Below are 27095 nucleotides of genomic sequence, written 5' to 3' on the forward strand. Positions count from 1 at the left end.
ACTGGCATGGTGTGGAATACACTCATTTGTGACATAATTTATTAGGTGATAACATTTTCAAAACAGGATATTTCGATATTTCAGTGATGAAACATTCAAACATTTTTAATTTATCTTCTTACTGGACATGACTTAGTATAGTAAGACATAAAAGATATCATCTCGTGCATTGATTTAAGGCTTTTTCATACATTCCAACTTGCTCAAGATACCACTTGTATGAAGAAACCACTTGCATTAAGGTGCCATATTTTTCAGTACAAACATAAAGATTAAGAACCAAAACATGTTTCAAGACACTGTCTTACTATGATATCATGTTTTAAAACCCCAGTACCTCTTTAGACCGTACATTATGCAATTGATAGTTTATCAAAGTCCTATTCCAGTCCATGCTCGGGTTGACACCTGTTGCAGCAAACAGAATGTTTTTAAACTGCTTTGAAGCCAAAGTATTCATCGATAAGTTCTCAAAAGCACCTTTCACCGCTGCAGTATACTTTTATTTCATTTCGCATGTGTTGAGTTGCCAGATCAGTATTATTACAATACAGGATAGCTTGAGCAGAGGTACCTGTCCTCCCTGATCTTCCTATCTCTTGAAAATAGGCTGCAATATTTAATGCATGTTTTTGGTATGGCATGGCTTTTTCAAATTAAAATTATATTACTGTTCAAAATGACCATGTAAAAACTTGATCAACACAGCACAACGAATCCTTTGAAAACATCTAAAATAAAGCCATACCAAGTTATATCTGTCAGTGACAGATAATGAAAATACACCTTATAAATTGGGTTTAATTTTTGACAAGGATAGTCAAAAAAGATTTTCATTATTTTACATTAAATGCAATAGGAATAAAACTCTTACAAAAACTTGCATATTTTTGTTACTTTGGTAATCTTCTTATTTTAAGGATTAAAAACATCTTAATTTTACTACACATTTTAATGGTCACTTACAACTGTAATATAACTTTAACTTACTTTCCAGTGTAGTCGGTGGGCCTGCATGTATGACACTTCTGACATGTTTTTTGTCTGTCCCCATTCCCAGTACCACTGATGAAATAATGAGGCGGATACAACAGTCTGCCTTTGTAAACTTGAAAGAATCATGTCTTTCAGCTGTGTATAATAGATACAGGAACCAATAAATGAAGGCTGTTCCAGCATAATAAGTATATTGAATCTATATGTTTGTTTCTTATCTTTTGTTAAGTAAACCGAGTTTTTGTGCCCCCGGTAGGGAAGCATATAGTAATTTCACTGTCCATCTGTTAGTTAGTCCGTTAGTTAGGTAGTTAGTTAGTTAGTCCGTTACAAAAACTTGTACGCTTGATAACTGTTGAATGGATTGATAGATTGAATCTAGTTTTGCTACAAATGTATATATCCATAAAGTGTAGTTCAAGTTCTTTTTTCCGGTTTAATAATTTTTGACGGAATTATGGCCCCTTTTTGACTGAAAATTCTGTTACAAAAACTTGTCCGCTTAATAATTTTTGAATGGATTAATAGATTGAATTTATTTTGGGTACACATGTAAATATTCATAAAGTGCAGGTAATTTGTTTTCGGGTCCAATAATTTTTGATGGAGTTATGGCAAATTTGACAAAAATGCCTTGTTTGCTCAATAACTTTTGAAAGGATTCATGGACTGAATTCATTTTTGATACAAAGGTATATAACTATAAAATGCAGGTCAAGTTCAATTTTGGCTTTGGTCCAATAATGTTTGATGGAGTTATGACCCATTTTCAACTAGAAATTTTACAATTTGACAAAAGTACTTTTCCACTCAATAACTTATTCGGGGGCATTTGTCATCTACTGTGACATTTTCTGTTCACTCTTCTCTTAAGTTTTTGACCCTGTGAGTACACTGTTTACTTTTAGACTTATAATGTAATTTCTGTACATGGAGCAAACAATGTACATTCTTTCAGTCTGATCTGGATGTAGAGCATTGGGTTTCTTAATGCATCTCCATGGAGAAAATGGTAAAAGTTTGGCTTCCATTTCCTAGCTCTGACTTATTCTACATGCAGAGATATATAGATAAAAAATTCTAAATGTAAAATGAAAGGATTACCTGTCCTGAACCTTTTTCCATTGAAGAGTGAAACATGACCACTCGTGCACTCTGTGGTGTCTTATCACCTGCATAAAATCTGTCTGATAGAAGTTGTCTCGCCATTTCATATCCATATCCAATCCACTGCATTGACCTGCAATAAACCGCAGTATGAGGAAATGCACCAAGTTGACAGTTCAGTTCTGAGATAACATGATTAAAAATGAAGTCATATGGGCTACTAGCTGTGTTTCCTTTAGAGTTCAATGATGTCTTTTGCAGGACTGGCACATATCATCTGACAGTTTTTCATGAAAAGGTTTGAAATTATCTGTTTGTGCCAAGACTCTGTGACTGTTGCTAACAATACTAATAACTGGCATTTGAAAACTGATCTTAAATTTGACAAATTACTGTATTCTGGTCTGAACTCGTCTCCCCACTGAAGAATACAGTGTGCCTCGTCAACCACTAAATAGATTTTCCTTGTATTAAATCTATCAGATGTAAAGGCATCATTCAGTTTTCTGCTCTGTAATATTTCTTTGGGATGACTGAAATCATAGCTGATTTCACCACTTTTAAGTCTAGAAATATCATTCACTCCAGAAAAAAAACAAACATTGCCATACCACAAAGTTTTTGTACTTGTTGCTTTATTATTGCATAAAGTGGAGCAATGACTAAGCAACCATGATTTATAAAAGGAAGCAGTTCATATATTAATGGTTTTCCGTATCCAGTTAGAAGTGAATATATACAGTCCTTTTCACTGATTAAAACTGTTATTGCTTTTTCCTGTAACCCTTTCAAACTTTTCAAGTCTGATCAGAAGACTGTGTTGTATTAGATATAGCAGCTGAATAATTTGTATTCTGAAAACAGACGGTCACCCACATGTTTTTAAACAAAATGTATAAAGTGTATAAACAGTAAGGCTAATAGTGACAGATGTCCTGGGTATCTGGCCCCCCTTCATGCTTAGACACTTGCATAATTGCATTTTAAATGCTTGCTCTAAGCACAAAGTATTATCTGCTTAATTGCAGGGTTATCATTGGATCCCATCTCGCTCATTTTAGCCAGATTTTGGACGAAATATTAGAAATAAATTCGATTCTACATTCTTAATCATATATTCTTTCTTAACTAGTTAGATAATAGATATTCTAAACAGCAGTGTATGCCTTTGGAATGATTTGTCTTGTGTATCTTGATATCCGAAATGTTTATGAAAAAATAACATGTCCGATAACTATCCACTTATTATCAAAGCATTTTCTGTATATTCGAACGTGATCATATCAAAATGAACTTGCAAAGCATTATAAACAATGAAAATACAATAAACTATCAGGTTTGATCGACGTGATCGGTGTTAAATCATTATTTCTTAATACCTGACAACAGTCAATGGACTCCGCAATATTTCGTCCGTGCCTGACGTACTATTTGAAATACGACGGGAACCAGACTACAAAATACGGTCAATGAAATAATGACGGCTACCAAGTACGGTCAATACAATAATGATGACCACCAAGTACGGCCAATGAAAAAAATGACGACTACCAAGTACGGTACATGAAAAGATGACGATTATCAAGTACGGTCAATGATATAATGACGACTAAAGTACGATCAATGTAATAGTGGAGACTACCAAGCACGGGCAATAAATAATGACGAAAACAAAGTATCATCAAAGTATAATGATGTCGTCGGGCATGGCGTGTATTTTTCATGTCATTTATACGAGAAATGGTGCGTGTCACTATCTAATCATCAAATATTTGAATAATTAGGAACAGCTTAGAATGATTTTTACTGAAAACTATTTCAACCGTGTATTTTTTGTTTCATCATAGGCCTTTTAGCTATGCACCAATATATTCCCATAAAATACATGAGAGAACACTGCAGGGCCCCGCTTTGGAACGGTCAGTGGCAACATTTCACAAGATAGAATGCGCATAACCTTACTTTTTAACCATTACCATACTCTGATTTCAAAACATCATGGCCAGTTTTGTTATTTTTGAATTAAAGGTCAATTATGTTATAACGTAATGGGAAGGGCCTTGTTATCTTAAAGTGCCATATCATGTGTGAGGAAGATATGATAGTAAATAGCAGAAAGCATTTTCTGTGTTTTAAAGAATACATTGTATGTACGTACAATTTATTTTGAAATTTCAATTCTATGCAATGAGCGGTCCTTTACAAGTTTTTTTCTTTGTGTGTGTGTGTTTGTTTAACAATAACTCTCAGATGTAAACATATCAAAATCATTTATAAAGTAGTATATAAAGAGAGAAACACACTACAGTTGGTCGAGCGTAAACGCTTTATTGCCTTTTTCCGCTCACGTATCAAAGCGATAAACAAGATGACATTTTCAAAACGACAGTAAATTATTAACAAAGTGGCTCATTTGCAAAAATGAAAATATGAAAATTTACTCTAAGTAATGTAAATTGTGCATTGAAAATTACCGTTTATATATAATATTTGTGTAATATAACATAATGACTAGTCACTAGAATAACATCCATATCACATTGCCTTATATACTTTTGGTAGTCTATAATGATAAGAGGCCTCCGTGGCCGAGTGGTTAAGATCGCTGATTTCAAATCACTTGCCCCTTATCGATGTGGGTTCGAGCCCCACTCAGGGCGTTGCATTATTCATGTAAGGAAGATAATAGGTAAGGGTAGATTACTCGGAAGCACAGAACACCAAAAACACAGCCCCAGAGCCATGCATTTGCATATATAGTAGGCCCACAACAATAAGAAGCTGTAATGGAAAAAATATTCAGACGGGTTGCTTCAAACATCCAACAAGTACATCCAGCAGGCTTACGGAAGGTCGGCAGTTCTACCCAGGTGCCAGCATGGAAAAGCTCGGAACCGTCATTTCAGCAAAAAATGTTTTCTGGTAATTCTTTGTGCGTTTTGACTGAATTCTTTCTGTCAAAAATTGAGTTTGATGCATATTTTGTTTTAAAATTATCTCATTATTAGCTCAAAGCCTGCTGTTCTCTGTTTAAATTTATCTTGTAGGTACTGTTCACTATAACAACAGCAGGCTTTTTATATTGTGTAACAACAGGTAAAGCCAGTGAGACCTCGTTTATTCATTTAATTTAAAACAAATATCAAAGCTGAAAATACTTACAGCATTAAAGTAATCTGACATTTGATTAGAAAAATCATTGTGCTTGCAACTATTATTCCCTTGGATAGAGTAAAAATACAGATAAAATATAAAAAGCTAAAATGGTGTCTTTTAGCAGCTTTTGAATCTTACATTTAGATGTATAGGTCACGGGGTTCGTTCCCATGGTAATGTGGACTTAGTTCAAGATATCACTGATATAGTCTAATGAAATATGAAATATATTTTAGTATATAAATACCAAATTAGCTATAGAAACAGAAAAATGGCAATACAAATTAAAATGCCCAACTGTTATTTGAAAATGGCCAAGTAAGTGACTTTGCACCTTGCTTTATTACCAACAGCATCAGCTGTCATGTATTTTCTTTCATATCACATGACATTTATATAAAAAACAGCACAACAGTCTGATAAGCATTGAGAGTGAAATACTCATAAAAATATTTTGGCAAATAATGGCTGTTTTAAACTAGCTATTTGTTTTAAAAAGGCGTAGAATCACGTATTTTTGCTACAAAAGCTTTGCGAACGACAAGAAGAAGAAAGAAGCTACAAAAGCTATTAACGTTAACGGTAACTGATACGTAACGTCATGACGGTAATTTAACGCAAAATATGTTTTGTAGCGCTTCTTTGGTAATTAATTTATTATTTCAGAGTTGTTAAACTATTTAAGATCTGATTGGTGACAGGTTCGGTGTAATTGTGCAAATACCTTAACCGATACCTATGTTCTGCCGATTTGAGCCATTTCACTTTTTCGTTCTGTCGCCATGATTTACGACACTAACTTAGAAATAGCATTGATAAAAGGCCAGAAAGTCCAGGCGCGTTTCATTAATGAACTTTTTGCTTCTAAAAAATGTGTTCAAGCTGCAGAACAGAAAAGCTACGTGTTATGAAACCTAGGGCTCACCTAGCAGTTTCCTATACAACCATTTAGCGTCGCATTTACTAATAAATGTACCACATATTTGGTATATTTATTTTATAAAGTAACATAATGTGATATGTATGATAGGTATAAAGTATAAGGTTGATATATTTGTTTCTTCCTTGAAACTAGATTGGATTCTCTCTTGAAAATTGTACGTTTATTAACCGAATTTTATGTTTTACATCAATTATAAAACCATCACATGAAAACCGATATGTCAGCGTTTTTGCCTAACAGGTTTCAACTTACACATTCACAAGCTTCTCAAAGTTTTCAGCGTTGATATATATATAGAGAGAGAGTAATATAACGCCAGGAAATTAAAGGGACACTTATGTTTTCCGAAAAAAAAGAAGCAGACCCTTTATTCATTGTGTACATTATTATATAATTATTATATCACTTATGAATGATACGAATGTATGTAACAAATAAAATGATCTTTGTATTTGAAGGTTCAGTTACTCGTGAAGGGATCCGGCTATCGCTGATGCGTTAATGCATGGTTTCAAAAATGGGTTGGTCCATCTAGGTTCTCATCATCCAAACGATAAACACAAATCACCGTGACATATTCTAACGCATCTCTACATAATAAATGAAATATATTCAGTTCAATGTAACACTCACAATGGTGAATGATACAGACAGCTTTTCATAACAACTGATAAAACTGCATAGTATTATAAGTGGTATGGACCAGACAATTCCCCGCAAGATAATAAAGAGAAGCTTAGAAATCATTAAAAAAGATATATATATATATATATATATATATATATATATATATAAATTCTGTTATGTTAAACTGTATGTATCATTTATAATGGTGACTATAGTGGACGCAACTTGACCCCGATGGTTGACCTTTGTATTATAATACATATTTAGATTATTGAAAAGGAGTGAACGTAAAACTCTTCAGCTCTTTGCATTCATAAATTTAAAATTGAATGCAACCCTAGGCACCCCGTATTTCTACAATGAAATAATCAATATGAATAATCAGCTTAACCTCAACCATCGGGGTCAACTTGCGACTACTGTACCTATATATTTTATCATCATCATTTTAAACGTAACAGACACCTACAGACAACAAAAGATAACAACATAGTCTTTACTATAAAATATATAAGTGGCTCACCTAAACAAATAATAAAGGTAGTCACCATTTTAAATGATACATACAGCTTAACAGAAGAAATGTTAAACATGCTGACTGTTAAAAATGATAAATTTGTCTGGTAAATACAAATGTTACAGAATCTCTACCACCATTATAAATGATACAAGAAGCTAACAATAACGAATGATAAAGACGCTCTACCGCCATTGTTAATGAATCAAATGGTATTCTGCAACTAAAAACAGATGCTTACCAACATAAATAATGCAGAAAGCTCACCACGCAAAAAGGTAGAGATGTTCACCATTAAAAATTAAATAGGCAGCTAACCACAACAAATGATAAAGATGCTCGCCATTATCAATTATACAGGCGGCTCACCACAATAAATTATAATGAAGCCAGCAACTACAAATGATACAGACGTCTCACCACAACAAATAATAAATATGTTTGCCAATATAAGTGTTCCAGACAGCTTATCAAAACAAATGATAAAACCGTTACAAATGATACAGACAGCTAACAATAACAAATGTTAAAGAAAGTCATCAACATAAATGATACAGCCAACTAACATTAACAAATGTTCAAGATACCATTGTAAAGGATACAGACGGCTCAACGTAACTAGAAGCTCATCCTTGAAAACTTTACAACCATCTTACCACAACAAATGGTAAAGGTGTTCAGCAAACTGTAACGTATGCTTAAGATGTTCAGTTATCATGATTATAAATGATATAGACAGCTCACAAGAACAAATAATAATATTTTTAGTCGCCATTACCGATGATACAGACATTTCACCACAATTAATGATAGAAATGCTCAGTCATCATTTTAAGTGATGCAGACTACTCATCACAACTAATGATACAGAAGCTAAGTATCACACATAAATGATATTGACAGCTCGAACCGAGGAAAAGCTGAGACCTTATTACAAGATATTATAAAGAAATTCACAATTATAAGTGATAAAGAAACCTCACTACAACAAAGGACAAAGAAACTCAACATTTTCAACAATTCATGCATTTCACCAAAAGCAACAATGAGAAGCTCGACACTTTAAATAATACAGTCAGATCCCCACGGGAAAAATGAAGAAGCTTAGCATTAATAATGTAACGTATAGCTCACAACATAGATACTTGAGACGCTCAAATCATAGGAAAAGCTAGTTAACACTCTGGAGGCCGTATTTATGATCTTATCCTAATGAAACTTGGTCAGAATATTAATCTTGATGATCTTAAGGTCAAGATTAAATCTGGGTCAGGTGGGGTCAAAAACTAGGTCACCAGGTCAAATCAAAGGAAAAGCTTGTTAACACTCTAGAGAACAATATCTCTATGAAACTTGGTCAGAATGTTAATCTTGATGATCTTTAGAAAAAAAATTTAAATCTTGGTCAAATGGGGTCAGAAACTAGGTCACCGGGTCAAAAAAAATCAAAGGAAACGCATATTAACACTCTAGAGGCCATATTTATGACTGTATCTTCATGAAATTTGGTCAGAATGTTAACCTTGATGCTCTTTTTTTTGGAATCTGGGTCATGTGGAATGTGATGTACTGACCTATTTTCTTGTTTTTAAAGATACAGCCTTGAAATTTGGATGACATGCATTGTTTAGCACACCAATCTTAAAACTGACTTTCAGTGACAATGATTGTGACCTACTGACCTACTTTCTTTCTCTTAAGATACAGCCTTGAAATTCGGATGACATGTACTGTTTAGCACACCAATCTTAATACTGACTTTCAGTGACAATGAATGTGACCTACTGACCTGCTTTCTTTCTCTTAAGATACAGCTTTGAAATTTGAATGACATGTACTGTTTCGCACATCAATCTTAAAACTGACTTTCAGTGACCATGAATGTGACCTACTGAGCTACTCCCTTGTTTTTTAAGATACAGCCTTTAAATTTGGATGACATGTACTGTTTTGCACATCGATCTTAAAACTGTTTCTTAATATCAAAGCGTCAGTTTGACATTTGAAACATGAAATAATATTACTCAGGTGAGCGCTCCAGGGTCATCATGACCTTCTTGTTTTGATGTAACTTCAAAACCGTTTATTTCTAAGGTAAGTCGTATGTTCATTTTATTTGCATTTATTTAAACAAATATCAAAGCTGACAACACTTACAGCAGTACACCTAATCTGACATTTTAAAGAAAAAAAACCATTGCGCTTGCAATTATTATTCTCATGGGCAGAGCTGAAATACAGATAAAAAGCTGAAACGGTGTTCCGTAAATAGACCACTGTCAAAGCCTTTAAATCTTACACTTAGATATATAGGTCACGGGATTCGTTTCCATGGTAATACGTACTTAGTTCAAGATAACACTGATATTGTTTAAGGAAATTTGAAGCATGTTTTAGTATATAAGTATCAAATTAACAATGGAAACAGACATATAGGCAACACAAATCAAAATGCCCAACTGTTATTTGAAAATGGCCGTAATATGTGACTTTGCACCTTAGTATATTCCGAACAACATCAGTTATCATCAATTTTCTTTCATTCCGCATGACATTTAAATATAAATACATAAAAGGCCGCACAACAGTATGAAATGTAATTATTGAAAGTGAAATACTTATGAAGATAACTCGAGTTAAATTTTATGAATCAAATCCATCCTTATTACCTCTTCTACCCAAGTTTTCACTTCGAAGTTTAAAGAAAGCTTTATCCAAGGTACATACGAATTTTGTTTTCACTCCTGCAGACAAAGCTTTTAAAAATATTATTATCATATGACGCATTTACTACACAGAAGTATTACAAAATGAACTTAAATATACAAAAACCTGCCAGTTATCACAACTAGATAAGGAAGCTAATGCAAAAAGTCATGTAAATCATTGTATAAATTTTAATGTCGCAGTTGACGACAGTCAAGTGAAGCTCCCTACTCTTTATTGGATCCCTAAACTTCACAAAACTCCATATAAAGCTCGATTCATTGCAAATTCAACCTTATACACTACAAAGAAAACATTTCTGTAATTTTAACTTCTTGTCTTACTACAATTAAAGACCACGTACGGAAGTATTGCACCAAGCTTTATGAGAACTCGGGTGTTAATCTGTTTTGGTCCATCAAGAACTATGTCTGGAGATGTTATCAAATAGCTAAAAAACAAACACTTCAAATGTTCGAAGATAAGTACTTACGATTTTTCTACTCTTTATACTAATTTACCACATAATCTTATTAAAGACAAACTAGTAGTTTAATTGAGAAAGCATTTGGAAGAGAAAACGTTAATTATCTGGCTTGTAATGAAACTAGAGCATTCTTTTCTAACAGTGAATTTAAGAGTTACAACCTATGGAGTTGCGATCAGGTTTGTGAAGCTTTAAAGTTTCTACTAGATAATATATTTATCAAATTTGGCAATAAACCTTACAGGCAAGTAATTGGTATCCCGATGGGAACCAACTGCGCCCCCCCCACCCCCCCCACCCCCACCCCCTAACTGATTTATTCTTTAATACTGTTATGAACAAGATTTCATGCTTAGTTTATCTACTGAGACACAATTTGAAATTATTGAAGCTTTTAATGAAACCTCAAGGTATCTTGATGATATTTTAAATATTGACAACCAATATTTTTCAGAAATGGTGAAATATATTTACTCTAAAGAGTTACAGCTTAAGGATGCTCGGTACAGTTTCGTAATTCTTTTCTCAATAATAGATTTTGATGAAATGTTTTGTATTAAAAGATCATGTTATGATGTATTGAAAAATGAAATAAAAATACTAGGTCACCAGCTTTGTTTCAATTTAATTTGCCCCTAGATATGGTGCTATTTTAAACATTTTTCAAAATTTCTGTAATCCTAAAATATCTTTCAGTAAAGTACAATAATCAGCATAAATTTGATTATCTAAGCATTTTTATAACGGAAAACAATATATCTATTTGAAACATGCTCAGAGAAATCAAAAGAACATGATTTTGTAAAGAAAGGAATACTTGTTTAGCAGACCCAAGGGTTATTTTTGCATATTTGTGTCACTTTTAAGTTGGTACTTCTGCTATTTTATCGAGTTTCACATAATAGAATTTAATCAAACTCTGTACATACCTTTGGTTATGTCTACCTAATCTAAAACAAAAAGAAAATTGATAGGTCACCACATTAGATTTCGCTTAAATCAAATTATAACGAAGTGGTGTGTGGCGGGCATTTATACAACGCAGGTTGGTACGAAATACTCTTTCAGTGTTTGAGCAAATGATTTAGAAATATATATATATAAAATTATCAAACGGCAGATTTCTTAATAAGCGGATTTTAAGGTGTTTCTGAATCATTTTGATGGCATAGAACGATGAAAGTTTCCGCCCATTTTTTTTAACAAAACCTATAGTTTACGAATGTACGGTACGGGTACGGTACGGGATTAGAAACAGCTGTGACTCAATGCAGAGTTTGAGGGCTGGTATAAATAACAGACTCCAGTATATGTCGGACTGAAGCAATTTGAACTAAAAGTACTTTAAATGTATATATTTTGTAACCATGGTGATACTTACCCTAACCTTTAGTCAGTATATTATATATTTTTTACATTAAATGCATGCGAACATACAATAATTTGCGAATTTTTGCCGTACGCGACATTAGATAATCACTTCCGGGCATGCGCAGAAGACCGCACCAAGTCTGCAGTGAGCTACATCGATTAGAAACACAACCAAATTGGCACGGTGTTGGGGTAAATATCGACCCGTCCGGAAAAACTGTAGCGAGTGCCTTTAAAAAGGCTAATACAGTAACTTCAGATTTAGAAGCGTCATTTCTAGATTTAGATTTAAGAATTGTGAATAATAACACAAAAACGAAAATATATGATAAAAGGGACGATTTTAATTTTGAAATTGTGAACTTTCCCCATCTTGATGGGGATGTCCCTCCAGCAACATCATACGGTGTCACAGCTTATTCGTTTTGCTCAAAGATAGATGATTTTATTGACAGAAATCTTCATATCACCAAGAAATTGTTACAACAAAGTTACCGTTATCATAAGCTACAGAAAGCTTTTAGTAAATTTTACTACAGATCGTCGGAACTGTTAGAAAAATACAATACGTCCCTTAAAACACTTTTAAAACTTGGACTTACACACCCGGAGATGTAGTTTATAAAATTCGGAAAATTAAACATACCACTAATTTTAATCAAATATTTGTAAAATTGGTTTAAAAGTTTATCAAAAGAGGATACGATGCGAAAATCGTGAAGCACAGTGCATATTTAGTGACTGACCCCTCTAGAGTTAATTACTACGCTTTCCTATTTGATGGTGCAATGAATAATAAAGTGTAAGACTCCATGATGCTTTTCTCCTAAATCCTACATACAACGGACGGAGGGAGTTGATTTTCGTAGTCGTGCCCTTAAAAGATAGGCTTTTGTTGCTCTGACTACAGACAAGTGTTTGAGTAAATTGGTGTAAATATAACTTAAATTTACCTTAATTTTATGTTTTGATTTATTTATCTGTTATTTTTGCACTAATGTTAGAGCCTTTCTCGGCGGGGATTTTATTTGCATTGTGTTGTTTAACTTATTGAAAATAGGCTAAGTGCGATGTTGGCATGCCGTAAACGCGTTTAAACCCCCAATTTCCTTTATATAGGTTACTGACCGTTCCAAGGCGATGCCCCTATTTTCAACTGATTGTTTTGTCTGTCTTGTATTGTCTGTCGCGTATGTTTTCTTGTTTATTGTAAGCGTTTTTCCTCCGCCTCACTCCCTTTATTGTCCGCTCTTTTCCCTTGCATTTACACTTCTTTTTGCACCCCCTCCCCCTTTACTTTAAGTAAGTTTTCGTGGCTTATCTTTGTTTCGGCAGCCGAATCCTAAGACCTTACTTGATTGTTCTTTTTCCTACTTGTGTGGGTGCGTTTGTATGCTTGTGAGTCTATAACGGTGCCCTGCTCTTTTCTTGTGTGTTGCTTGTTCGTTTTTCTATGTTATTCAGTTAATCATAGTTGTTTGTTAATCTCTGGTATGAGTGTCTGCGCTATTGTGGTTTACGTTGTAGTGCGACTGTTTCTAAAGAACATGGCATTCCCTTGTATATTCGTCCTTGTTCAACTTTCCCCCTTCGGGTTCCTTCAGCCCCACCCCCCAAACCCGACCCCCATTTCGCCCCTTTACTATTCCCTTCCCCTCCATCAATATTTAGCATGAATTAATATGTACTTGTTGGATGTTTGGAGCAAACCGTCTGAAATATTTTTCCATTACAGCTTCTTTTTGTTGTTGGCAAATGCGTGGCTCTGAGGCTGCGTTTTTGGTGCTCTGTGCTTCCGAGAAATCTACCCTTACCTATTATCTTTTGTAATGACTTAATTATTTCAGCATTGTTAAACAATTAAACATCTGATCGGTGACAGGTGAAGTGTCTTAAATTCTCACGTTAGCTTCCAGTTTGGGAATGCGCACATACAAATGTATACTATAATCCTGAAATAAGTAACTGTTGAATTAAATTATATATGATATGTATGAAATTAATACCTAGAAAAGATCAGTACATACTGCTTTTCAGACGTAAATGGCATTACAAGTAAAGTAAAATATTTTAACCAATACGTGTGGTGGTCGATTTGAGCCATTTTACTTTTTCGTTCTGTCGCCATGAATTAAGATTGCATTGATAAAACGCAAGGTGCGTTTCAATAGTGAACTCTTTGCCTATATAAAATATGTTCCAGCTGTAAAACAGATGAAATCTAGAGCTTACCTTTCGTTTTCCTATACAACCAGTTAGCATCGTATTTACTTATATATGTATAACTTATTTGAAATATTTATTTTATAAAGTGACATAATGTGATATGTATACAGTAAAAGGTTGATATATTTGTTTTTTTTCCTCGGAACTAAGTTGCATTCTTTATTGAAAGTTATACGTTTAACAACCGGAGTTCATGTATTATAAACAATTACATGAAAACTGACATGTTAGCCTCATTTGCGTAACAGGTTTCAACTCATACATTCACAAACCTCTCCCTTCTTGATTCAATCGTTGATAAATAAATAGAGTAAAGTAACGCCAGGAAATTAAAGTGACACGTTTACCGAAAAAGAAGAAGACACTTTATTCATTATGTACTTTCTTTTACATACTATATCTCTTATGAATTAAAAGATTGTTTGTAACAAATGAAACGATCCTTGCATTTTAAGGCTCGTGAAGGGATCCGACTATCGCAGATACATTATTGCATTGTTTCAAAACGTCGACTGATCCAACTAGCATCTCATCATCTGAAACGATATACACATCTCACCGTTAGATAGCGGTATTTTAAAGCATCAGTACATAAATGCATACATAAATACAACAAATGATAAAGATGCTCACCATTATAAATGAGACAGGCGGCTCACCACAATAAATTATAATGAAGCCAGCAATTATAAATGATACAGAACAAATGATAAAATAGAGGATATTTGTTTGTTTGCAGTGGATATCGAAATATATCATCACCGATAAGGGAGACAATTAAATATTTTCACGAAGGCGGAGCCTGAGTGAAAATATCAGAATTGTCTCCCTTATCGGTGATATATTTCGATATCTCACTGCAAACAAACAAATTTTCTTTTTATTTTATGCTAGTTTGTGAAGATCAGCGAATTTTCTGTTTATTACGTGCATAAATGTTCATATAAATCCAATATTTCATGACGAAATTCGGATTTATTTAAGCTACCGTGTTACATATGATACGTCCGCTAAATTACCATGGACACTGAGGCACATTAATATCGAATATTGGTGATTAGGTTCATTAAATCAACACGACGCCATTTTGTTTTTAAAAACAAAAACTGCATTTAAATATTTTGTGTAAAAATACACAGTCCACGGCTTACAGAGACATTGACAAATGCCGGTAGTTAAGTAGAAGCATATTTAAATCTTTTCGGGTCAGTCCGTCATTTCGTTGAATAACCGGAAGCTTGCTTTGTTTACCAAAACACACGCTGAAGGTCAGATTAAAAAAACAACACTAAAAAACTAAACAACTGTGGAATATGCGTAAGTCCTTGGAAAATCAAGCTGCAGAATTAAATATCATCATGGATTTAATAGAAATAGCTAGGAAATATTGATCTAGGAGCTGCATAGCATAACAAAATGGATGGAAGTTAGAACACAACTGGCTGGGCTAAGTTAGAGTTGGAGTGGGAAAGTACTTCGACGAAAATGCTGGCATATTACGTAAGGTTGAGTTGATGTCCTGTGATAATTAACTAAGACAACAACAAACTAAATGTGCTGTCGCCAGTTAAATCTACCACACGATTGGGAACCAATAGAAAAAAGTAGAGGAAACACACATATATCTGCAGCTACATGAATGGCAAGGCCTAGCAACCAAGCTGACAAAGGTAACATTATTTCTTTTGCAAGTTTAATTATAGCTAGCCTGTTCTATGTAGGATTGTCTAGCAGTTCATGACTCGCGTATGGCTTGAGTAAAAGTATAATCCAGTAATTTTAAAGGCAGCAAAGGGAGGTAATTAAAGAATATATTTCAAGGGAGATAACTTATCTGGAAAAAAAAAGAAGTTCGGCACTGTGAGTGATATCGATTTATATCTCACTGCTATTTTCCAGTATTTCACCAATAAGCATAAAATAAGCCGTTATAAATAATACAGACATCCAACAATAACAAATGTTAAAGACAGTCACCATTAAAATGATAAAGACAACTCACAATAATAATGTTTCAAGATTCTCATCATTATAAATGATACAGCCAGCTAACAGTAACAAATGTTCAAGATACTTACCGTTTTAAATGATACAAACGGCTCAACTTAACAAGAAGCTCATCCTTAAAAACTTTACAACCAGCTCACCACAACAAATTATAAAAACGTTAAGCAAACTGCAACTTATGCTTAAGATGTTCAGTTATCATGATTATAAATGATATAGAGAACTTACAAGAACTAATAATAATACCTCTTAGTCGCCATTATCATTGATACAGACATTTCACCACAACTAATGATAGAAATGCCCAGTCATCATTTTAAATGATATAGACTACTCACCACAACAAATGATAAAGATGCTGAGTAACACACATAAATGATTAAGACAGCTCACCACAAAGAGAAAAAGTTGAGACCAAATTTACAAGATATAATAAAGAAATTCACTATTATAGGTGATACAGAAACCTCACTACAACAAAGGACAAAGAAACTCAACACTTTAAACGATTCATGCAGTTCACCAAAAGAAACAATGAAAAGCTCGACACTAAATAATACAGTCAGATCCCCACAGGAAAAATGAAGAAGCTGTTCTGTCGGGCCCTTAAGGGTGTTTCCCTTGTTGCTCTGTCTTCTGCAAAGGCATTGAGTACATGCGTTTTAGGTTCTTAAGGATTGCATTTTTATATTATATCTACAAGGGCATCTTGGTGTTTTACATTACATACCTTCTGTTGCCTTTACGTATGTGAGGGTTTCACCTGGCGGGGATTACTTTTATTTACACTGTCTTGTGACTTGGTGGGGGTAAGAGTGAGGTTAGGCGCACCATAAACCGGTTTAAGCTCCCCAGTGGTGGTTTTGCTTTTGCCACTGACCATTCCAAGGCGGTGCCCCACTGTGTTCCTGTATTTGTTTGTTGTGTCCTTTTGTGTTCATGTTTGTGTATGGTGTGCAAGACTTGTTCGTGTGTGTCTTTGGGGAGGCTGCGTTTTTTGAACGTGGCTTTCCCTGTAGGATATTCTTCCTTGTTTTTTTTAGCATTAATAATGATACATACAGCTCACCACATGTATGATTAAAACGCTCACCATTATAAATGATACAAACAGTCCATCGAAAAAAAAAGATAAAATAAATGATAGAGATACTCAGTCACCATAACAAATGGAGCAGACAGCTCACCACAACAAGTAAGATTATTGTAAAATCATTTGATTTATGAATGGAATATGAATGTATTGATTCCAGTTAAATTAGTTAGAGTTAAATTGTCCATTAGGTTTCATTTATATCATTATTCCTTTTTTTCATTGACTTATCCATGATATCCACGATTATTAACGCTTACGAATATAATGCATGTACTACGTTAAGGTAGTTCTGCACGTTTGAAAAACCGGAAGTGATGGCGTAACGTCATTTATCCGGAAAACGTAGAATAAAGCCTGGATTCGGCGTACGGAAATGAAAATCAATTTATGAATTAATCGAAACATGTGAGTAAATTTGTTATAATGGCACTGTTGCTATATTTCTAAAGTCAAAATATGATATTAAAACATATGACACGTTAAAAAAATCAAAATAATTTCTTAAAATTAACGTGAAATGCCCGGTTCCCTTTAATCATGGTAAAATATCTCAAAAGTAAGCACACGGACCTATACATTTTATTTCACCAAATTATAGGCCATGTGTTTATTAACAATTGTGAGAAGTTTTATCAAAATCTACATTGTAGAAAAAATTCTATTCGCGAAAATGTTATGAAAGTTATGATTTTCCCATAGACTCCCATTATGAAATATTGCGTGAGGTCCAAATTTTTCAAACCAGCCTAGCAAAAAATCAAGCACACGATCCTATCTTTTTTATTTGCTGAATTTTCTAGGTATATTTTGAAGTTTTGAAAAATTGGAGTTTAATCAAATTCTACATTGTAGAAAAAATTTTGATCCAAACGTGCAGAACTACCTTAAAAGGAATAATATGGAATAATAAGATATTAATGAAGGAACGATAACTATTATTCAATGAAATTGTCACAAGAAATACAAAATTCATGTTTTAGGAATATGAAACAAAACTATAATAAATTTGTTCACAAATCAGGATCTGAATGTGAGGTAGGACATGCATAAACATAAATGCTAACCCCTTAAGTAATAATTATACGTTATGGATAAATCATTTATACCTAGTATATGCAATTGTTCGGAGATATACTGCAAAATGAACAGATGATGATTAATAGGCTTTTGGTTTCAAATCTAACAAGGAATTGAACAAGGTTAAAAGCTAAAGTATCAGATTATGTTCTCTTTTCGTACAAACAGACTCAATGCTCAATCAAGGCCTATTGTTATGCACCCTTAGGCTGGCATTGATACTAGTTACATAATAAGGAAATATCAATTTGTTAAAATATATGTTTCTATGAAATACATCTGACGTCTTAGTAGGAAAAGCTAATTCGATGAATAAATTTAAAAATTAATGTGTATCAATATAGTCAACAACGGGGCGTATTTCTTGGCTCTTACAGTTACGCATTCGGTAATATTTCGCATTTATTATTCTAGTTTACTTTAGTTATTAAACATAGAAATCCTCCAGACTTTTCGTTTGGTGTATACAAAGATTTATAGATGTAGAATGTTCGCTTAAATTATGACAAATTATCTATTGATAAATATATTAGAAAATCTTAGAATCTCATTTCCGTTTAAAATTATTGGTGCACTCACCTGTAATTGTTTAACTTCATCTTCACCGATACGAAGCCCTATACCATGTTCAGTAGAGATTTTAAGCCAGTTTGTCAATAAAATATCCTGCCAGGAAGACCCACAATACCTTATTTCTTCCGAAGAGCTGAGAATTTCACCAACTGTACACTTGAAAATGGCAGTCATGACACTACAATATATGTTTCAACTGAATGTAAACATTTTGTACACTGAGAATTCCATCAGTTGTACGTTTGAAAGTGGCAGTAATGGAACTACAATATATGTTACAATTGAATGTAAATATTTTGATGCACTGAGAATTCCACCAATTGTACATTTGAAAATGGCAGTGATAAAACTACAATATATGTTACAGCTGAATATAAATTATGTATTGTCGTAAAATATTAAATACTTAACAATTCTTGTCCATTTCTTTTAAAGGTTATTTTAAAAGTCTTTTGGGGGTATTTTTGGTATTTTACGCCCTTTTTCTTTTTCTTTAAATATTAAAACATTAATTTCCAAAAAAAAAAAATGTAACAAGTTTAATTTTTGTTAATGCAGTGCATACATAAAGAATGTGTTTAGACATGTTTGTGTACCAAAGGTTTTCATACGTATATTGCAATAAGAAGTTTAAGCAACAACAGTACAACTAATCTTTACAAAATGTAAAACATTTTACCATCTCACCTCCTGTAACCTTCAGAGACGTCGGTTAGAGATGTTGCGTTGTCCCCTGGAGAGTCATGAAAACATGACATAAATGTGCTTCCGAATACAAAGTCACAAGATTTGTTGTAGCTATATCCATTCTGTAATACTAAAGATATTAAATTTATCGGCAAATGTATAAAAGGACATTGGAATCTAAAACTTTCTATGTATAATGTAAATAATTGTCCCAGACTGCTACTTTGGATGTCTAGTCTGTCGGATTTTTGACCTTGGTCAAACCTTAAAAATATCGTGACTGGCCTTAACATTTTGCTGAGATTCCCACAGGCTCTATAACAAAATAATATAAATCGTTTATATTATTGACAATGAATACTAGCTCGTTCAACATTATTTATAAATACTGCTGCTTTCAATAAATTGTTTTAAATGCGCATTTCACGTCGCCATTTAAAATTGTCTGTTGAACAGGACAGAACAAAACTAAATAATAGCAGATTGATTTGATCGCGTCTGTTCATGAGAGGTATTACGAGTAAAACACCCATAAATACGAATAGCACTGGTTTAAGCGGAACTCTATAACAGTAGAAGTAAATGGTTACAACGGACCAGAAAATATAATACCATCATGTCCAAGTAGGAGGGACATTTTACAACTAAAACACGTCACATTAAGACTTAGAAACATTAATTGGAGGTAAAGGACGCAAAGCTTGGTGTGATTGAATTTGTTCATGGAGTATTGACAGACTTGAAGGAAACACAGCGATAGAAAATATGTAATGGGAACTGGAAGGTAAGCAAGCATTCGCGAAATATGTTTTAAAACGCTTCTGTGAGGTCGAGTCTAGCTACGTCATTCCTAGGAAAAGTATAATATCAGGAATAACTTCAGTCACAGAGTTACTCACAGTGACCACTTGGTATGCCTGAATTGTAATAAGCTTAACACATTACTTGTCCTTATCCAGTTTGATGGTTGGTCAGCCTCGCAAAAAAGTGCCCACCTTTCACTGAGCAATTCGCTAAATTTTGTTCTTTCCTCAGGACAGACATGTCTAGCTGTACAGTTTACACATTTCTTGTATGTTTCAAAATTGCTGCAAACAAAAAAGAACGATTATATACTGTAAACGTTCTGCAATCAACATCTTGATGAGATGGAATTTTAACGTCATCTTGTTAACTCAATGCTTTATTAAAGGAACGTGAAATAAATATAGATTGTCTAGGTCTACCAAAGGTTAGTTTTCAGAATTACTGTAAACTGGGGATTGTTTAAGAAAATGATAGTTTGCGATCTGATATATACCTACGATTCTCTAGAGTTTTGAATTGGCACGTGGCACTGATCGCAACATTTGGTGCAAATAAAACCAACATAAATGGCAAACCAAAAGTATTCCCATTAACTTTTATAATTGAAAGTTCTGTTTGCCGCATAATTTACTTATCGAAAATATTTTTGTTGGGTAATATTTTGATTCATGTAAAGATTTAGATAAAAGACTTATGTAAAATTTAGGCTTTACGAAGTTAACTTGTTGCACAACGTACTGTAATACTTTTTAACACAGAAAAATTATCGGTTTAAGTTAAAAAGTGATAAAACGTCAATGACATTTTGTAAACTTGGCGGTGTCAGAAAATGTCAGTGGTTTTTTGGGCGGGGGATGGAGTGACCGGTGTTCATACTTTGCGAAATCCAATTCACTAGCCATTATAAAAACTGTCACCATAAAACTAATGTTCAGTATGCAGTTTACAAGTTTAATAATAGGGAATAAGTAGTTTTGACATATGTATGGAACTAAGGTATGAAAATAATACACACAATAAACCGGTCAATTAGACTTTACTGAAAACAATATAATATATATTACACACAGGGACAGGAGTTTAATTTTTCAATAATTTACAAACCTTGGTGTAAACCATTGACTCGCAAACTCAAATTTAGTTACATGCATTAGTGACTCCCTTAATTAAGTGACTTCCTGTCATATACGACCTTGTTCCGAGCTTCAGCGACACTTTCTTATATAAATAATCTGAAGTAAGTAACTTCATGTCTTGTGTGACAATGCACTTTCAATGGGGATGTAACATCCGAATTTATACTCTGCGTCATAAATATTTTTTTTATAATGAAGTACATTTTTGGTTTATTATATATAATTATTTTTAACGTTCTCACGCTACATGTTGCCGGTTTATAAAATATGATAAATGCATTTATTATACCTCTCTTTTGCCTACAATGATAAAATCCCATTACCTGAGAAAGAGATATTTTGACTATCGAAAACATTTTAAAAACTTTTTGACACGTGACCAAGCGAATGTGACTGTCAGATCATGAGGCCGGGATGATATTTTAAATGTTATATAAGGGCAGTTAACCGCTTCAACCTTTTGCCATATGTTTGCCTCCCTTGTACACATATAGTATTGACGTCACTATTCAATGTGTACACAGGCAATTTCCATGCTAATGATGAACTGTTAAATTAAATGAATTAAACATTTTTAAATGTACTGAAATTTGTTCGGTATAATAAAAAAAAATATCATATGGCAACGTGTATGACAATGATATTGTTAACCATCGAAACAAAATGTCACCACTCGGCTTTCGCCTTGGGTAACATTCTGCCCTCGGGTTGACAATATCAATATCACACACGCTGCCATATGATATTTATATACTGACGAGTAGAATATTTCTTTAATTATTGCAGTGGGTATTTTCTAAAACATTCAGTATTTTAATTTTCTTTTGAGAAACTTCAGTAACATCTTTTAACGAAACGTTGTAAATATTCTTTATCTAGCAAAGTTTCATAATTATGCAAATAATTTAATTGCTTCAATATAAACCTGCATGTCGTTGACAACTGCTGTAGAAGTTCATTTCCTCTGACTATCTCATCATTCAGTACGTTTTTGAAGATATCTTCCACATACGTTCTTTCGCAGGATTTCGAGTATTTTTGAGAAATATCCTTATATTCACAACTAGTTTGTGCTACGCTTCGTCCAGAAACTTGGACTGGTCCAATAAATGCAATCAACACTTAAACAGAAAGAAATGATGTAACACATGCAATCGTGAAATATTACTCCGGCTACATGTAATAACCATGCATTGATGCTACTTGGAAAGTGAGATGAAACATGTAATATTATCATATGAATCTGTAGTAGATTTAATTTTTATTATAGTGTTGTAGTCTTATCTATTGATGTCTGAAGTTCCTATCTTGTTAATATTGTGTTTAGTTTCCTCAAAGCTTCTATACACTCTAAAGTTACCTAAGGCATTGTGGTTAGTACACACGCGTCTAATAAAGTGATGTCACAATTTCTTGTCAGCATAGAGGCATGCAATGTGTACAATCTTGAGTGTGATATTCACATAACGATATGGAATAGGAAATCGGCGGCGCAGTAACCCTCGGTGAGTAAACTAACAAATAGAGTCTGTACTAAACAGTAGCGAAACACAGCGATTGGTACATACTACTGCGGAGATATTATGTTTAAAACATTTTATCATCATGTGCTATTAAAATAATTCCATATATATCTAATAGTGACTTTCACTTAACGAAGTGTATATATTCATAATGTACAATTGCAAATTTTTGTCCATTTTGGATATTGTCGTTTATCTGATTTGTTTCGTCAGACAATTATCACTGTAATGTCATCCATAGGAGGTGCGTTAGTGAGCCCATTAACACTGTAATGTTGTCTATAGGAGGTGCGTTAGTCAGGCCATTATCACTGTAGTCGTTCATAGGAGGTGCGTTAGTCAGCCCATTAACACTGTAATGTTGTTCATAGGAGGTGCGTTAGTCAGGCCATTATCACTGTAGTCGTTTATGGGAGGTGCGTTAGTCAGGCCATTATCACTGTAATGTCGTTCATAGGAGATGCAATGGTTGGGCCATTATCACTGTAATATCGTTCATAGGAGGTGCGTTACGATGGTCTTATCCAAATATGTTAATTTTCTGCAAAATTACGCATGTGTTTCTTCGTTTAGTTTTATACAATTACGTAATTTAATTTATTATTACACATTGCTTGAAAAAAATGATAGTAAGCGTTAAAGACATTGTTATATCCATTTATCACTATTAAGAACTTTAATGTCTTTCAGAACTGAGGGACATTAGGAATTAAGCATACAAGTAAACAGTCTAGATATTCCGCAACCTAATCTCAAACCATAATATCATTACATATTACTATAATTCCGTGAAGGTACACAGCTTGACTAGAAAGAGGGTTTTACGGTAAAAAAAAAAAAAAAAAAAAAAAAAAAAAAAAAAAACAAACAGACAGCGATTTTTCAATATTTTACGTTATTGTAAACGACACTTTAAGTATTGAGTATAGAAATATGGTTATTACCAGTCTTCTATTTGGTCAAACGCTTATGTTTCAATGGAATGAAATTGGTTAAATAATGGACAGAAACTATCTTTTCGATACGGAGATGGGCTCATTTTCCATGGAAAAAAAATCTATTCTCGGCGACACAAGTTTTATTGATAAAAACGTTTGTATACACCCCTATAAGTTTTAAGCTGGAAAAAAAGGATATACTAGAAAAATATATAAACGAACTTAATTCAACAATATATGAATTTTTTCGGAATGGTAGTAGCTAAAGAAACACGTTTCAGGGGAAGCTTAGTCTGTAGAACATCTCGGATCTTCTCATAGAAGCTATTGTAAAAATAATTTATGAAATAATAAATTGGAATGTTATCGGTAAAAATATCTAAACACTAGATTCTCTGTATAACAAAGAGTACCTGCTATGTACATTATGTTGCTATGAAAAATTAGGGGCGTTCAATATGTAGTGTTACTCCGTATGTAGTTCCGTAACCGCTGGTTATTTTTAGATGCGGCTTTCGGCACATTATAGAGCAATTTATTGGGAACACAATGCTATATGAATTATAAAAATCGACAGGTTCAGGGTAAAAATATAATCATTTCAGTGAGGTGTACTCAGGTATACTGGACCATAATTATAATTTAGGTTTGTCCTGGGCATCCAAACTCTCAGAAAAATAGAATAAATTGTAAAATCACAACATTCTATCATGTTTTGCAAGGTACAGAAATTTGTGTTGAGTTTGCGTTTGTTTAAAACTATTTATTGCATTTTTAATTTTACAACACAATTAAAAAATCTAAACTCGGGGTTGATTTTATCTGAAATGGGTGTTGAGAGCGATTAATCAAAGTTGTAAAACTAGTTTCGCAGTCGAGAATTAAGATACTAGTATCAACTTGAAATACAAGATTTTTTTAAGCGATGATAATCGCGCCTGACAAATTGCAGGGGCTTATTGTACTCACCTTATCATTTTTCGAGTAAAAATATACACACTTTAAAACTGCTATAAACTTTTCCTTTGGTTTTCATATGTTTTTTGTGAAGATCATGATTTGTTTTATCAGTTTAAACTGAAAATTGAACTATAGTTCTAGTTGTTGAATAGTAGGAATTTCATATTGCTTTCTCGATATTTTGGACATAAAATTGTCCAGTATACCCGAGTACACCTAACACAAAATAATATGTTTTTACTTTGAATCTACCGATTTTTATAATTTATATAGCATTGCCAATAAATTTTGCTCTATAATGTGCCGAAAAACGCTTCTAGAAATAATAAGAGGTTATGGAACTACATACGGAGCAGCATTACATATTGAACGCCCCTCGTACACAAAAAAAAATAAAACCACATTAGACTTATATATGTATATACATTATTATTATTTGGTCTGTTAGTGAGCCTCCACGAAAACATGTGGAATATGTGGATAAATGGTGATGGTGTGTGGGGGTGGGGGCGTTTAGCCGAGTTTCTATATTTATCCTACTAACCCCACATATTGCCGTTGAGCATCACTAGCGAACCCGATTATTGATTTGCTTTATTGTCCACTCATTTAAAGCCTCGGTTGCAAAAAATATAGGATGCTACCGCGTGACTGTCTTTTAACCAATCAAATGCTAGAATTGTATGGGACGTTAAACAAATTTATTTACTTCAAACCCTAATTAGAACAAAAGGTAATGGCCAATGCACTCGCCGTAGCTCACTGTGTAGTAAATGATCCGTTATTTTCGGAGTCCGATGTTACAAGATATACACGGCGGTATAGGAGAGCTCCGAGTGTAATTTAATACATGTTTTGGATTTAAAATATCTCTGTATGCACATTTTAGTAACTTGAAGTATAAAAGGTGTTTTTTCTTTTCTTTCTTTGAATAGAAATCCATTCCAATGAGTTGTTTAACACCTGAGGTTTTAATTCTGTTCTTATCTCACGAAATGTACGTTTTATCTAATTTAACGCTACGGTTATAAACATTTGCATATTAAACTTGTTAATTAAAATATCTTAAATTGATTTATACATACCTATTAGTCCTATCATTTTTCTCAGATAAGTAATCCTGTGTCAGAATTATGCTTTCTATTGGATTCCAAAAGAACGACTGGAAACTGGACCGTGTACACAGTAGCAGTTGCATTTATATTGCACATAGCACAAATTAATAGGAATTATACAGCATTTATCTTAATGAGTCTCAAATTGCGTTTCATTTTATGGTGTACAAAGAATTTCAGATTGTTCGGAAATGTCATTTTCCCAGGAAACTTCAACTGAATTTCAAAGCTGTAGGAGGAAAAGGCAACATCTCAAAAAATACACAATTAACATACATTTATTGTTTGAGATTTTCGAAATATATTATCTAGGAACTGAAATATATGTTATTACCAGTCACAGTTAGTTAGTATGAAGCGGGGGATTTTTTTACCTTGAAATAGTCGGCAAATACTTGCATAGCATTGGTATTTCGTATATTCCAGGTGTGCATTTCATAAAAAATCCTGGGACTATTTAACACACAAGTGCAAAAGTAGTTAGAAATACGTACAAAATGTTCCTAAGTGCATTAACGACTAAAATTAGGACTATTCATACAGGTTCCTCTAAGAACTCCTAAGTATTATCAATTTAAAACTACGGGCGAAAATAAAATGGCTGTGTCCATGTGTCGTTTCCGACCAGCCGAAGAACAGACCATTTCTTTTATATTACACCCTCCGGTAGTGTAAAACTATTAATGACGCAAGGAATGCTACATTAACCGATAACAATATGCTAGAATTATCATATTTTTCATAAACACATTTATTTGAATTCTACGCTGGGAAGTTAAAATATTGAGGCAAAATTTGTCTAATTACCTTTTTTTCAACCAATTCAGAAGTTCATGATCACCAATTTTGCCAAAGAGACTGCTCGTATTATCGTCGCCCATTAACTATGGATCATTTCAACCATCCGCAAATGGTGCAATGACAATGTCACTGCTATCAGTGTCCACGTTAATATTATTATCGGTGAGAATGAGACATTTACATCACGAGTTGGACAGGGGAATGTAGGCAGTTTCATGTTTCTATTATTATTTGTTTAT

General features: G+C 33.4%; 2 protein-coding genes across 3 annotated transcripts; both read right to left on the reverse strand.

Moving 5' to 3' along the window:
- Positions 1-399: 399 nt before the first annotated feature.
- LOC128547585 (probable ATP-dependent DNA helicase RecS) lies at positions 400-5625 on the reverse strand. The gene is made up of 5 exons (XM_053520594.1): positions 5607-5625; positions 2705-2906; positions 2112-2236; positions 991-1131; positions 400-610 (listed from the first exon to the last, which is right to left on the reverse strand). Exons 1-5 carry the CDS (start codon positions 5623-5625, stop codon positions 471-473), a joined length of 627 nt encoding a protein of 208 aa, XP_053376569.1. The 3' UTR covers positions 400-470.
- Positions 5626-14478: 8853 nt separating this feature from the next.
- LOC123534545 (uncharacterized) lies at positions 14479-26154 on the reverse strand. Of its 2 annotated transcripts, none has more exons than XM_045316833.2 (6): positions 26026-26154; positions 22445-22640; positions 20522-20664; positions 19577-19622; positions 18896-19067; positions 14479-14672 (listed from the first exon to the last, which is right to left on the reverse strand). In XM_045316833.2, the coding sequence occupies exons 1-6, from the start codon at positions 26039-26041 to the stop codon at positions 14658-14660; spliced, it is 588 nt and encodes a 195-aa protein (XP_045172768.2). In that variant the 5' UTR covers positions 26042-26154; the 3' UTR covers positions 14479-14657. The 2 variants fall into 2 exon arrangements, with proteins under 2 accessions (XP_045172768.2, XP_045172767.2); XM_045316832.2 differs by having other exon boundaries at positions 19577-19706.
- Between the last annotated feature and the right edge of the window lie 941 nt (positions 26155-27095).

This window comes from Mercenaria mercenaria, chromosome 12 (assembly GCF_021730395.1).
Source record: "Mercenaria mercenaria strain notata chromosome 12, MADL_Memer_1, whole genome shotgun sequence".
NCBI classification, from domain to species: Eukaryota; Metazoa; Mollusca; class Bivalvia; order Venerida; family Veneridae; genus Mercenaria; species Mercenaria mercenaria.